Genomic DNA, 13264 nt, shown 5'->3' with positions numbered 1-13264 from the left:
AATACATTTAACAATTCCTACAATATAAAAGTTAAGAGTTTTGTGACAAACTTACACATGTAGCACTTGCAGAAATACATTTTAAGTTATTTTCATACATAGGGGTCTATTTACTAAGCCTTCGATGGAGATTAAGTGAACGGAGATAAAGTACCAACCAATCAGCTTCTAACTGCCATGTCACAGGCTGTGTTTGAAAAATTAGTTAGGAGCTGGTTGGCTGGTACTTTATGTCCGTCCAAGGATTAGTATATAGACCCCATTGTTTCCTGATGATGCCCTATTTTTGTGGATTAAATGACAATGTAAATACTGTTTTGGATTAATCGTATTAAGATATCAGATTTATTCAATTTTAGGACTTGTCGAGGATTCATCAAGGTAATTAATTGATGTAAAAAGGTAGATTTGAAAGAAAGTATGCATCTAATATTTCTACTGTGCTATTCAGAGTTCTACTGGTAAGGACAAATATGGACAACGGCTGCTGCAGCATTGATATTACCATGCAGCCGGTCCCCAGGGGCCCAGAAAGGAGTGTCAGGGACCCAGCCTCCCAAGTCATGCCTAGAGGCAAGCTTTTGCTCTTATGCTCCACATGATGGTTCTGTCCCTCACTAGGACTTAGCCACACCTGCAGAGATGCATAAAGTAAAGGCTGCCTAAGCATATGCAACGTGTAGAGACCACATCTCCAACACACTGATGACGCCCCCCAGTAATAGGACCTGGAAAATCTGAGGGTTCCTGTTGGTCCCCAAAATTAAGTGATGTTGAGTTTGGGCATAATCTTATTCTATGTTCCTTTTGTGCATATTACAGTTCTATCTTGCTTTTATGTATATATAAGTTGCTCTTCATACTAGTCATGCATGTGTGCACTGTATAAAGCTCTAGGGAGGCTGAGAAAGCTGTCATAGATCTATAATTTGTCATGATCCCAAGGATTTTTGTTTTGGGGTATTCTTTCTCTGCTCCTTCCTCCCAACCACCAATACATTCTCCAAAACTGAAGGGCACGTGGAAATGACATGTGGGATGAGGTGAGTGAGATGCTCTGCGGCAGTGCAAGTGCCCAATAATTGGAAGGCACACATCCATTTTGTGTGTCAGTGAGCACCACCAGGCCACAGGCAGAGCAGGGGGCAGATTTATCTACACCATATTTTGGCAGTTATCTCTTGCTATCTTATTCCCTTGCTGCAGCAGCTTAAAAAAATAATTTGAATGTGTTTACCACATTGCTCCAGGTGGCATTCTAATAAAAAACCCTGGTAATAAATATAATATAGCAGGGAGGATGCAGGTTTAGAGAATGGTACCTGTACTTGATGAGGCAATCGCTGAACCAGAAGAGTCGCAAGATGCAGGGGAAGCAGGATGGTCACTGTCGTAATTTTTCTCATCTAGGATAACCATGTGCTTTCTGGAAATGTTGTCTAATGTTTTAAATCCTTAAACCATTAAAATTAGAGGGAAAAAAATAAAATGTTAAATGTAATACCTATATGTAATTCTGAAAAAGCTAGCTAAAGATAAATGCATATTCAACAGACAAATCAAAGTTAGGCTGGGTACACACGTAAAGATTTTCTGTCCAACCATCCAACCATTTGATTGGTTGGAATGAAAATCTGGTAAGGTATGACAGCAAATGACAATCAGCAATTTGCTCCCAAATGCCGGAAAATGGACAAAAACTGTTGTTTGAACAAATTGTTTAGATCAAACATTTAACAAACTTGTCTGAATGACCATTTTCATCTGTTTTCTGGCATTTAGGAGCAAATTGCTGATCATCAGTTACTCCCATACTTTACCAGATTTTCTTTCCAACCAGCCAACTAGTTGGATGGCTGGGCATAAAATCTTTACGTGTGTACCCAGCCATAGGATGTAAGTTAGCATGTTACATTTACTGTGTGTTACAGCCATGTACTGTAAAAGCACAATTTCTATTCACCGTTTTATATGCTACTTGAAGTTAGCTTCTAGGCAGGTGTAATGTGAACATCCCATGTACTGGCTAGAACAGGTCATTATGCTCCTTATAAAATCATCATCAAACAGAAGCCACCAAATCCCAGCTGTGAGTGATGATATAGGACGGGGGTCACAGGATTATGTGTACACAGGATAGCCCACCCCAAACATTTAACTCTTCCACCACTGAGGCTTTTCTCATGCACATCAGTAACTTTTTTGCAGTATTCACACAAGTACCTTGTTGTTTTTTTTTTTAAAAGACTTGAGTTTTTAGAAAATGCCAGTTTGCTTAATCCTAACATGACAAATAAAATGTACCCAAAATGGCAAATATGGAAAGTGTGCTTCCAGTGATCTAGCCACTAAGCAATCTGAGATTCTTGCTTTGGCATTAACACACTTGCCAAAAGCAGCAGAAAAATAAATTAATAAATAAAAATTCTAAACAAAGTAATTGATAATATCTACACTCTAAAATACAAGAATACATTTTTTTTGCTAGTTTTTGTTATCTTGAATGAAACACATACAATGTGTAGGACTAATATGATAGCCCAACAAATCATACTGTACCATTTTGAAAACAAGAAAACCTACAGCATCACATTTTTCTGCAGTGTAATGCTGCCCATCCACTAGACGAGCTGAAAACGACTGCACAGTTACAACATTGTAATGGTGCAGTCGTTTGTCAATCTGATGAGCCTGCACTGAACGAGCAGTGGTACAGTGCAGGCTCATCAATCATCTGCAAACATGCTCAACCTGAGGTTATCGTTAGGTTGATCAGCTTGTTTGCACGATGATAGATGTCAGAAACGACCAGCAGGTACGCACATCGCTGGTCGTTTCCGACATAAATGTGCACAATGCAAGCAAGATTTGCAAGCGATTGCACGATAACGAGGCCGTTATCGTGCAACCGCTTGCAAATATCGCTATATGGATGGGCACCTTAGGGGTTATTGTCTGGTGATCAAACTGACAATAAAACAATTTATATCCCTATAGTTTTATTTGTAAATGTCCTTCTTGTTGCCTCCCCCTTTACGTAGAATATTGACCCTACGAATTCTATGTTTGTGTTTATTTCTCGTCTGCGTTGGATTGCGACATGTTGTTCAACCTCTCTCAACATGCCTTGTGTATTGCTTGATGCCTTTAACAAAATTTGTTTGCAAAATAAAATACTGCTCAAAGACTACACGTGCCTGGATGGGGGAGTAAAGGGACCTTCAGTTCCCACACCCCATACCCTGCATTTCATATTTTAGTTATGTTTTGTAGTGTTACGTAAGCCCCTGCCCCTTCAGTGATATCATTGCGCACGAGTAGGGGTATGGAAAATTATTTACTTACCTACAGCATCGCTGAGGACAAGTGGGGTTCTACATCAGCATTTTTGATGTACATGCTGAAGACGAGTCAGACTCCTAAGCACTGCAGTAGGTAAATAATGCCAGCTGCATTCTAGCAACATTTTATAGACTGTTTTCTCAAAATGGCATCTGTGTCATTTAGGCTTTTATTTAGGCTGTTTTATCAATGACAGTGTTTGGAAAATTATATGACAGGTATATTTTTAAGTCCCAAAATACAGATAGAATAGAAGTACCAAGTGCAAAGTTTTCAACATACCATGTTGATATTCACTATTACCAATTATACTAAGTGCCATCCTATAAACATTTTTGTATAAACAAATTCTGAGGGCAATTTTTTGGGAATCTTTAGCACAGGCAACTTGATGCAAGTATCAATTTTAGGTAGTTTGCAGTGATGTCTATTTTTAGGACCTATTTGATTCTAAGCACCAAAAACACAGAGGATCGGCTAGAATAATACCTGATGTCTCACTGCATAATATAATATATAGCCTGTTATTAACGGGCACCTCCGTAAGGGCAGGGTGCATTTTAAAATCAGGCGGGGCACGGTGCCCACTGAAACAGCCTAGGAGGAACACTAGATACCATTGGTTATTGTTTTTAGCTAAAGATAGCAAAATGTTAAATCTTACTACCAGCACAGGGCATGAGACCTTATAGGACAATATTAAATGTATTGGGAACGTTTGATGCCATAACCAATTATTACCTGAGCTTGGAATAGCAGCCTCTGAATCTGAAGAGTCACAAGAAGCAGGGGAAGCAGCATCATCATTTGACAAGTCCTCATCAGTCTCATCTATAACGACCATGTTCTCCAGTAGAAATGTACCATCTTTATCTAGAAGAGAAAAAAGGTAAAGCACAAATGTAGTTCACCATCAATCTCTCACACAATCATCTACATTTTTCTAATGACTTTTCTAGAATGGATTAAACAAGCAAGATAAATAAATTGAGAAGACTGTAAACAGTTTTTTTTCTTATTAGGCTAGCTTATAACAGATGAAATCTTAAGTATAAAGAAAATAGGATAAATCAAGGAAGAAAAAAAAATATTGTACATTTAGTAGTTTAAATAGGAGTTGTGGGGAGTCTCATTAAATTATAGTCTATTAAAAATTGTGTGTTTTCTTAGTATAATGGTCAGTGATGACAAAGTTCATAACTATCTGGGTCCCACAGAACCATGATGTGTTTGTGTTCATCAATGCTCTATCGATACTCTTCTCAGACCTCCCCACATGCTATTAGACAACCCCACACAAACCCCTAATATGTCCGTTAGGAAACGTTTAAAGCTAGGGAGAATGATAGAAGTCGGACTTAGCGAGGGAGTGCGTTCCAGAGGAGAGAGGTGCTGCTGGAGGAATCTTGGAGGCAGGCGTGACAGTGAGTAATCTTGATCTGAAGTCCCTCATTGCCATTTTAAGGCAAAAGATGCGCTATAGCATGTAAACACGAATACTGATTGGGCATTATATTGGAACCAATAGGGTTGCAAACTTGCCACTTTAGCAGTCCCTTTTCTGATCACTACCCCTGCTGCCACAGCCCAGTGTAATTGTACGCTTTTTTTGCGGCATCCTCCCCCACCGAATAACGAGCCACCCGCTGTGCAGACTGGGCTGGTTTTCATGTAGAGCGTTGTCCAACGCTCATGGCCTTCTTATCATCATACAAACCATCCCATGCTGTATAACTCTGGGACCAACTGACAGTCTGCTGGGGGGGATGGGGGCAGGAAAATGTATTGCATTAAATTTGCTTTGGAAAGACCTTATAGTGCAATGTGTTTCCTTAAAGGGGCAGCATGAGGAATAAAAATAGAATCACCCAACATTAAAAACAAATTGATGTGAACTGCATCTGTAAATTCTAAGATTACCATACTGCGCTGAAAAAGGATAAATAGATTTTTTTGGTTTACTGCAGTACTCACAATGAATTTTATTAACTGATCAGAAAGAGAGGACATTACCTTCTTCAGGAGGGATGCTAAATGTCCTCACCTGGATTGTAGTGGGGAGGGAAAGAAAGCAAAAATTAATAGGAATATATTATAGTCATCTTAAAATGGTTGTAAATGTTAACTTTAATAAAAATTCCAGTAACTACACAGACTTTAGATTGGGATAGGCGGTGAAATACGAAAACTCTGCATTGTAAATATTTTATTAAATGAATCAATCCTAGGAATGGATCTGATTAACAAAGTAGCATTGCTGCCAAGACTCAGGTCACTACCTGCATCTCCATATATTTATATCATTTTAGATTTGTATCACCACAGTCGTCCTCAGCGAGGGATGATGGATATATATACCATCATAGCTAAAATCAACAGTAAATTCCATACATAGCTTAAGAGAGTGGGATTTTTGTATTACCGTTAAATCTCTCTAATTCAGTGGTTCTCATACTCTGTTTCAGGACCTTACACAGTTCACCTTTTCCAGGTCACCTAGCAGTAGCACAGGTTAAATCAGTACTCACTGACACATTTTAAAGATCCAGAGGTGGAGCTAATTATTTCACTTGCGATTCTGTGAGGAGACCTGGAAAACATGCACTGTTTGGGGTCCTGAGGACAGAGTTTGAGAACCTGTGCTCTAATTCCATCTGGGGACACTGCTCAACATGGGTTGCTTGATGGGTCAGAAGGAGCTGGCACTTAAATGTAGCTGTCTTTAAGACATAAAGCTTTGTATCCCCTGTTCTCCAGTACAACTTTAAAAAGAAGCCATAAACCAATGGTAAATCACTAGTGTAACATGCAAACCAGCAAGAACCAACCAGAAAAAAAAAAGAAAAAAAAAAAGAATGAGCATATAGTGAGGGAACGCAGTGTCCACCAGATGGAGGCAAAGAAAGGACTCTAATGGCTAGTACAAAAAGCTAATTTTCACTGTCTTCCCATCTGTGGGACATGGTTTACCATGGGCTGTTCAAAAGCCACCTTCAAGGGAGGGGTAAGCTCAGACAACCTGAACGCAGAACCTCATATTCAAAAGCGACACACTGTAGTTGGATGCAAACAAATGAAAAAACAATACAATTTGGAAACTATGTGGACAGAGGACCAAGTAGCTGCATGACAACTACTCCGGAAGCACTCACCACTTTGGTAGAGTGCAGTAACAAAAGCTCCAGAGCAGGCCCTCCTGCGCTGCAGTTAGCCTGGTGAATGATGCGGATCCACTGTGCAATAGTCCGCTTCCCTGCCGGTCAACCATATTTTGTCACATTGTAAAGCACAAGAAGTGAATCTGTGCACCTAAGAAAGGAAGTTCTCTCCAAATAAAAAACAGAGCCCGGACCACATCATAAGGAATCAAGCTTTCCTGTTCCCTAGGAGAAGTAGACTGTCACAACACAGGAAAAACAATTTCCTTGTTGATGTGGAAAACACACACCACTTCAGCCTAGAACAATGTAACAGTACGCAAGACCACCATATCCATATGGAAGACAAGAACAAGCAACTTACAAGACAAGGCCCCAAGTTCAGAGATCCACCAGGCTGTGGTGATGGATATGTGGAAGCTTAGCTTCCAAGTCAACGGTCTCGTAGCCTGTTGAAGGGCCGAGAGGACCAGGTTCAGATCCCATGGAGCCTCCAGAGTGACAAAGGGACACTAGACATGGAAAATGCCCTGCAAAAAGTACGACCCTTCGGAAGAAAAGCCAAACAGCGCCGAAAATAAAGGGACAGCAGACAACTGCAACCTTAGAGATAGCTCAGATGGAGTCCCGCCCCCAAACTCTCCCGAACCAAATAAAGGAAATGAGAGAGATGAAAGAGGGAAGTATGGTGACTCTTGTCACACCACAAAACATTGACTTTCCACACCCTGTGGTAATGCCTATCCAAGAAAGGTTTTCTGGCACGCAAAATAGGGCTTTATTTACAAAACAGCATCTGCTTCCCGGCAGGTGAAAATTTAAAACGGCACACACAGTCAGTGTAACGCGCACCAGGCTTTACACTGACTGTGGGTGCAGTTTTAAATTTTCATCTGCAACCCGCATGGAAGCAACGGCTTACAGAAATCGCTGCTTCGTAAATAAAGCCTTTAGTCTGAGGTAAACTAGAAGAAAATCCCATAGCTCTCAAGAGACAGCCAGTGAGGGTCTTTGTGAAGAAAAGGACCGATCCAGATGCGAAGAATGATGCCAACCTGGCCTGACTACCTTCCTTGAACGTCATTGTACCAGGACAACAGAGACCAATCTGGAGTTATCAGGATGGCCAGCATGCCCTGTTCCCTGATATGTTTTAAGACGAGGCAACATTGGCAAAGGAGGAAAGAGATATCCCTGGCAGAACATCCATAAAAGTCATGCAACCACCAAAAGGCTTTTGGATCTCTGGATCAAGCACAAAACCTGGAACTTTGCAGTTGTGGTAAGATGTCATGAAGTCCACTTTTGGCAGACCCTACTTGAGAATGAGCTGGTGGAAGATGTCCAGAGACAACTCTCTCTGCAAGACAGTGTTCCTGCTTAGAAAGTCCACCCCCAGGATGAACACAGCAGATATTGAACATCTCCAACCAAAACAGGATCCGAGTAGCCTCTGCTATGGCCCTGCCACTCCTTGTGCTCTCTAATTGTTGACATAACCCACAGCTGTGGCCTTGTCCGACTGGATCCTAAACGACCTGCCTGTACATATTGAGCAAGGAAAATGGCCCTGAGCTCCAGAACATTTGTGGGAAGGTTGGACTCCTGCAGGGAACAAGGTTAAAGGCCAGCGCTCAACAACCCAGGATTCTGGCATTTGTTGTCACATTGGAGTGACCAGAGCCCTTCCCCTGAGGAGATTCTCCAGGTTCAGCCACCACTGCAGGGACTGATAAGTACTTAGTGAGAGAGTGAACAACTGAGAGGCCAAGTGATCATGGAATCTTGACAAACGCTTCAGAATGTCCCATGTGAAGTCCCAAGAGTGAAACCGGACATACTGTATGGTTTTGAAGGAGGAGACCATTTTCCCTATCAATTTCATGCACAACAGGACCAACAGGCGATCTAAGGCCTGGACCTTCCAGACCAAACTCTGAAGGAAACAGTCTGGCCTTCTAGAAGGAACAACCTCTGAAAAAATCAACCTCAGTAACATTTTGCATCGACAGGGTACCAGATGGGACCTCTTGAAATTCAGTATACAACCATGTCCTGCAACACATGAACTGTTCGGTCGAGGTGACACATCAACAGAGCAGAGACTGCCTTAAAAAGGAGTTCGTTCGAGTAGGGTACTAATGTGATACACTACTCCCACAACAGGGACAACAGCTCCACCATGAGTTTTGTAGAAACTGATGGAGCTGTTCCAGACCAGAGAATAGAAACCCTGAACCGATTGTGGACTCCCCCTACAGTGAATCTGAGAATCAAGTGATGCCCCTCTGAAAAAGAGACATGGAGATATGCATCCTCTATGTCTATGGAGGCCAAAAATGTGTTGACCTCTATGCCGCAATTCAGAGACCTCAGGTATTCCATCCAGGACCAATCCACCCACAATCTGGCATTGAGTTCCTTGAGATTGAGACAAAACAAATGGTCCGGATTTCAGACCAGAAAAAGGTTCCAGTAAAACACCCTGTTCCGCTGGCACAATCATCCTATCGTAAAGAAGGGAAGAATTAGCCTGATCTAGCACATACTCTTCACTGCCTCCTTTGGAAGTATGGTGGAGAAAAATCTCATGGGAGGGGAACCCCTGAGGTCATTGACCTGTCCTCCATCTGTCTCTGAAGTGAAAGCCAGCCCTCTGGCCGAAGTCCGTAACCAACTCCAGCCCAAAAAGAATACCTCAAGAGAACGCTTGGACTCCAACTACGCCTCCCAGGATCAAAGTCATAAAGCCTGCCTAGTACAGACAGCTGTAGCGGAGAACCTAGAAGCCATCTGAGCCACATTCTGCGCCGCCTCACACACATTCTGCAGTACCTAGGAGCTATTCCACTAAGTTCAGCAGATTCTACCTAGAGGTCCCGAATGAAGTCCCGTGAGGAGCTGGGTGCGACCAGTGTTTCATGCAGTAGCCATTATAAGCTGGATAGCCACCCCATGTATATGCAGAAAATATGTACTAAGCGCTCACCTGGAGTATGTGGACAGGTAAAGACTATATACAGTATTCTCTAATTGTGACCATTAATAAAAATTAATGAATAATAGGTATGAGGAATAGTGTTTATTTCTCTGGCAGACACAATGCTCCAATGGACACTACCACTGTGTAAAATCCCAAGGAGTGGGAATGGTTGCTAGGGATGTTAGATGGTTCCTTCAGGGTACCTCTATTCGTAGTGCTAGCTAGGCACTATGTCTCCCTCTAGGCACCTATGGTGTGGGAACTTGACTGTGTAGTCACTCATGTATGCATGGTATTATGTCTGGGTGGTGAGTGTGCCCTTTTAGGGGGGGTCACTCTCCGTAGATAATTATGTCACCCTGTGTATTCACACCTTGCTGCTGTGTATGATAGGGATGTAAGGAAACCTTGTGATAACAGGATCCCTTTCCGTATGTGCGAGAGGTCATACGTATCCCCCGCTGTTAATAATTAAAGTCTGATAACAGTGTGCAGTCGCGGAGTCCCGCGTATTCGCTTCCCGGTAAGTGTTTTCTACAAAGTCAGTCTGGGGCGTTCTTAGCGTTAGCCGCGGGAAGGGGGGGTAGGGTTAGGTACCACCCCGGGAGTTTTAGGGCTAGGCACCCCTAAGGGCGGGTTAGGGTACTTACCAGCCGGCGTCGGGAACTCCCAGTCAGGCTTCTCCTGTGGGAATTTGAACTAAACAGCTGCCGGTATTTCATACCGATCCCGTTTTGCCATGGCAGACGTAGCACTCCCCTGAACTTATTTGTCACCGGGCCCCGCGGTACTATCTGCGCACAAAACCCACCTTAAATTGAACACACATAAAAAAAAAAAAAGGTTTAAGCAAAAAGACTGATCTAGCTAAAAATACAAAAAAAAAAACCACTGCAAAAAACTTAGCCTTCCTGGAATGGGCTAAGGATCAGCAGCTGCAGAGCAGAGAAGCAGGTGCCAGAAACAATGGTCCTGTAGGCTGTTGTAGATGCACAGAAGATGAATGGCTTCTGTCTCCATCTCTGACACGAGCAGGGATTCTTCCCCAACAGGGGCATGGTATGGGGGGAGTCAAGCACTGCTGTTGCCTCCTCTACCAAAAGGTAATCTCGCCAACTGGCACAACAACCACAGTTAACTTCCCTGCATAGGGAAATCACTTGGATGGGCTTGCTCCCGGGCTACTTGTCTGCAAGCGGTTTTCCCCAAGGGGGAAGCTACGATAAGAAAACCCAGCAAGATGGTGGCTACCATATTCTGCCAGCACGGCCACTGTCTAAAAGGGCGACTGCGGTTCCAGGCGGGGCCTCTAGCAAGAGAATCGTGGCAGTGAACAGGGTTCACTCTCCAGGCCGTTCCCGTGGTACCGCTGTGCAGAGGCCGGAAGCTCCCTGTCCGCGCTGCTCTGCTGTCTCCAGGTCTCCTGATGTGTGCATGTGTGATGTGTCGCAGCACACATTTCCCAAATAAAAAAAAATAAAATAAACATAATATTACAAATTAAAAAAAATGAATACAGGGCTGTACCACAGCCCCTACAGAGAAGTCCAGCTCACATGGGTACTTGAAGAACACTGGAAACCAGGGGATGCCGAGAGGAGGAGCTTGTGTCTTAAAGAGATAGTTACATTTAAGCACCAGCTCCTTTGGACCCCTTAAGCAACCCATGGTGAGCAATGTCTCCCAGATTGGAAGAAAGAGAAAACACATTGATTTTCATAAATTCATAAAGCAGGCATCTTTCTAGTGACATCATTATAAACAGATCTAAGGTAATTAATTTAAGTCAGTGTGAATGCAGTGAGATATGGGTGTGTTAACGTCCTCTTGTGCGGTCATCAATGCTGCCAAGATGAGGGGAAGGTAAAATGAAAATGTACGTGAATGAAGACAAAGATTTTCCAAAAAGATTCGGGTGTGTCATGGAGAATGAAGTGGTGTAAGTGCACTCCTTAAAACTGGGAGTGTGGGGGTGAATTACTATTGCAGCTCTAGACACTGGTGGTTTCCCCAATATCACCAAGAAAGGGATCTGATAGTACAAAGGTATGTCTAGTAGGTAGCGCAATGTAACAGCTTGTTATTGCGTATTGTAACTAGATCTAAAGATATTGGACTAATGAGTCAGCATAATGGGATAGAATTTAATGTAGTTAAAATAGTAAAATGATAATAAAATGACAAGGTCTGAAATAAGTATAGATGAGAATATGTTACACAATTCAAAATACACAATTACAAATGCACAATGTGTACATGGGAAAATATGTTGCACAATTTAAAACACACAATAAAAATTCGCAATCACAAATGTCTGACGGTATGGTGAAAGAAAAACAGTATACCGTCCAATGGAAATTGTAATACAGGTAAAGTGGGACTGTTGGAACAGTCCTATCTATAATAATACCAATGCTGATGGAATTTGTGTGATGGAGGTGTAGATTTACTGTCCATTGTTGTGATGTCACAGAATCATCGGAAATACAGTTCAGCAATCTGCAGGTTAATAACGATGGTATAGAGGACGTTGGGTAGGGTCTAGTAGATAAATTTATGTTTGGTGAGTGCATGCACCCCCTACCTCATCCTGAGTGGCAGCCCGGTGGCTGGTTGCAAGAGTTGTATAGATGTGAGAAAAGCCTCCTTCTAGACGCAGGGCGCCGGTTCCCTGTGTGAGACAACGGCTGCCGCCTAGTTGGAAAGGGGCAGCCCTTAGTCAGCCCTGACGAAGCCCGCACAATCTCTAGCGGGTGAAACGCGTTGGCCATGCCCCCTCTACTCGCCGAGTCGCCGGACGGACCCCAGGAGCGGTGAGGTATTTGTGCACACCCTCCGCTGGAGCGACTGAAGCAGCAGCTGCCCCTTTCCAACTAGGCGGCAGCCGTTGTCTCACACAGGGAACCGGCGCCCTGCGTCTAGAAGGAGGCTTTTCTCATATCTACACAACTCTTGCAACCAGCCACCGTGTCATGGAGAATGCTTAACAGTTGCCAATGATCATTATCCAATTTTGGTTTAGTTATTAAAGGGTAAGCCCACATTTTCAGGACTTCTATGAGTTAGACAGATTTACATTTGTTGCTGTGGGGTCTAACAGATCTGCTGCATAGACACAATTGTGTCAATACATAGACCTAAATGTATGTTTTGTTGTACCCCAAGAGCAAATCTGTCAGAATTCTTATACAGTGGAATTCTGGCAGATTTCTTCCTTGTTACTTGGTACAAGCTAGCCACTGTTAGGGGAACTGCACACTGGTTAGCTACGCTGGGTCTCCTTACAGCTAAATGTTATTGAAATATGTATGTGACTTACGTGGTGCTTTATTCCCTTAAGATGCTGATCTAATTGTTGGGATGATGTACATGAAATATCACATTCCTACAGGAGGGGAAAAACACATTAGTTTACATAAAAAATATAAACTAATTTGTATAATAATACCCAACTCATACAATGAACTGCACACATTTTATTCATCTATTTGCTGTTGCAAATTGTACATCAATTCCTCAGTAATATAGACAGCCATTCAGCAAACAAGGGCAGGTCCATCCCATGGCATCTTGTACCTGAAACTAGGAGGAATTTGCGGTAATATATTCACTGGGTGGCAATGTCAGTACATATTGTACCTCATCCATGCCAGAGTTATAGTGTACTTCAAACGGTTTTATGTAACAAACTCAGATTTATTCTTCTGTACCTACATAAAATTACCTCAGTCAGACATTACACTGGAGCCATTCTGAAGTGGTGAATTTAGAAATTTTGCTG

The 13264-nt window shown here is 42.6% G+C and overlaps 1 protein-coding gene across 5 annotated transcripts in view; it reads right to left on the bottom strand.

Annotated features, from left to right (window-relative positions):
• LOC148511388 (uncharacterized) overlaps positions 1 to 13264 on the bottom strand; it is an 85959-nt gene that overhangs the window by 45161 nt on the left and 27534 nt on the right. For all 5 annotated transcript variants that reach the window (XM_088442315.1, XM_088442314.1, XM_088442317.1 and 2 more), the window contains exons 4-7: positions 12803 to 12868; positions 5356 to 5386; positions 4084 to 4215; positions 1323 to 1454 (exon numbers count right to left, since the gene is read on the bottom strand). In XM_088442315.1, coding sequence (XP_088298441.1) covers positions 1323 to 1454; positions 4084 to 4215; positions 5356 to 5386; positions 12803 to 12868 — 361 coding nt within the window. The remainder of the gene's footprint in view (positions 1 to 1322; positions 1455 to 4083; positions 4216 to 5355; positions 5387 to 12802; positions 12869 to 13264) is intronic.

This window comes from Taudactylus pleione, unplaced genomic scaffold, assembly GCF_031769625.1.
Source record: "Taudactylus pleione unplaced genomic scaffold, aTauple2 ptg000309l, whole genome shotgun sequence".
Taxonomy (NCBI): Eukaryota; Metazoa; Chordata; class Amphibia; order Anura; family Myobatrachidae; genus Taudactylus; species Taudactylus pleione.
The sequence above is the reverse complement of the archived record's forward strand: the minus strand, read 5'-3'. Positions and strand labels throughout refer to the sequence as shown.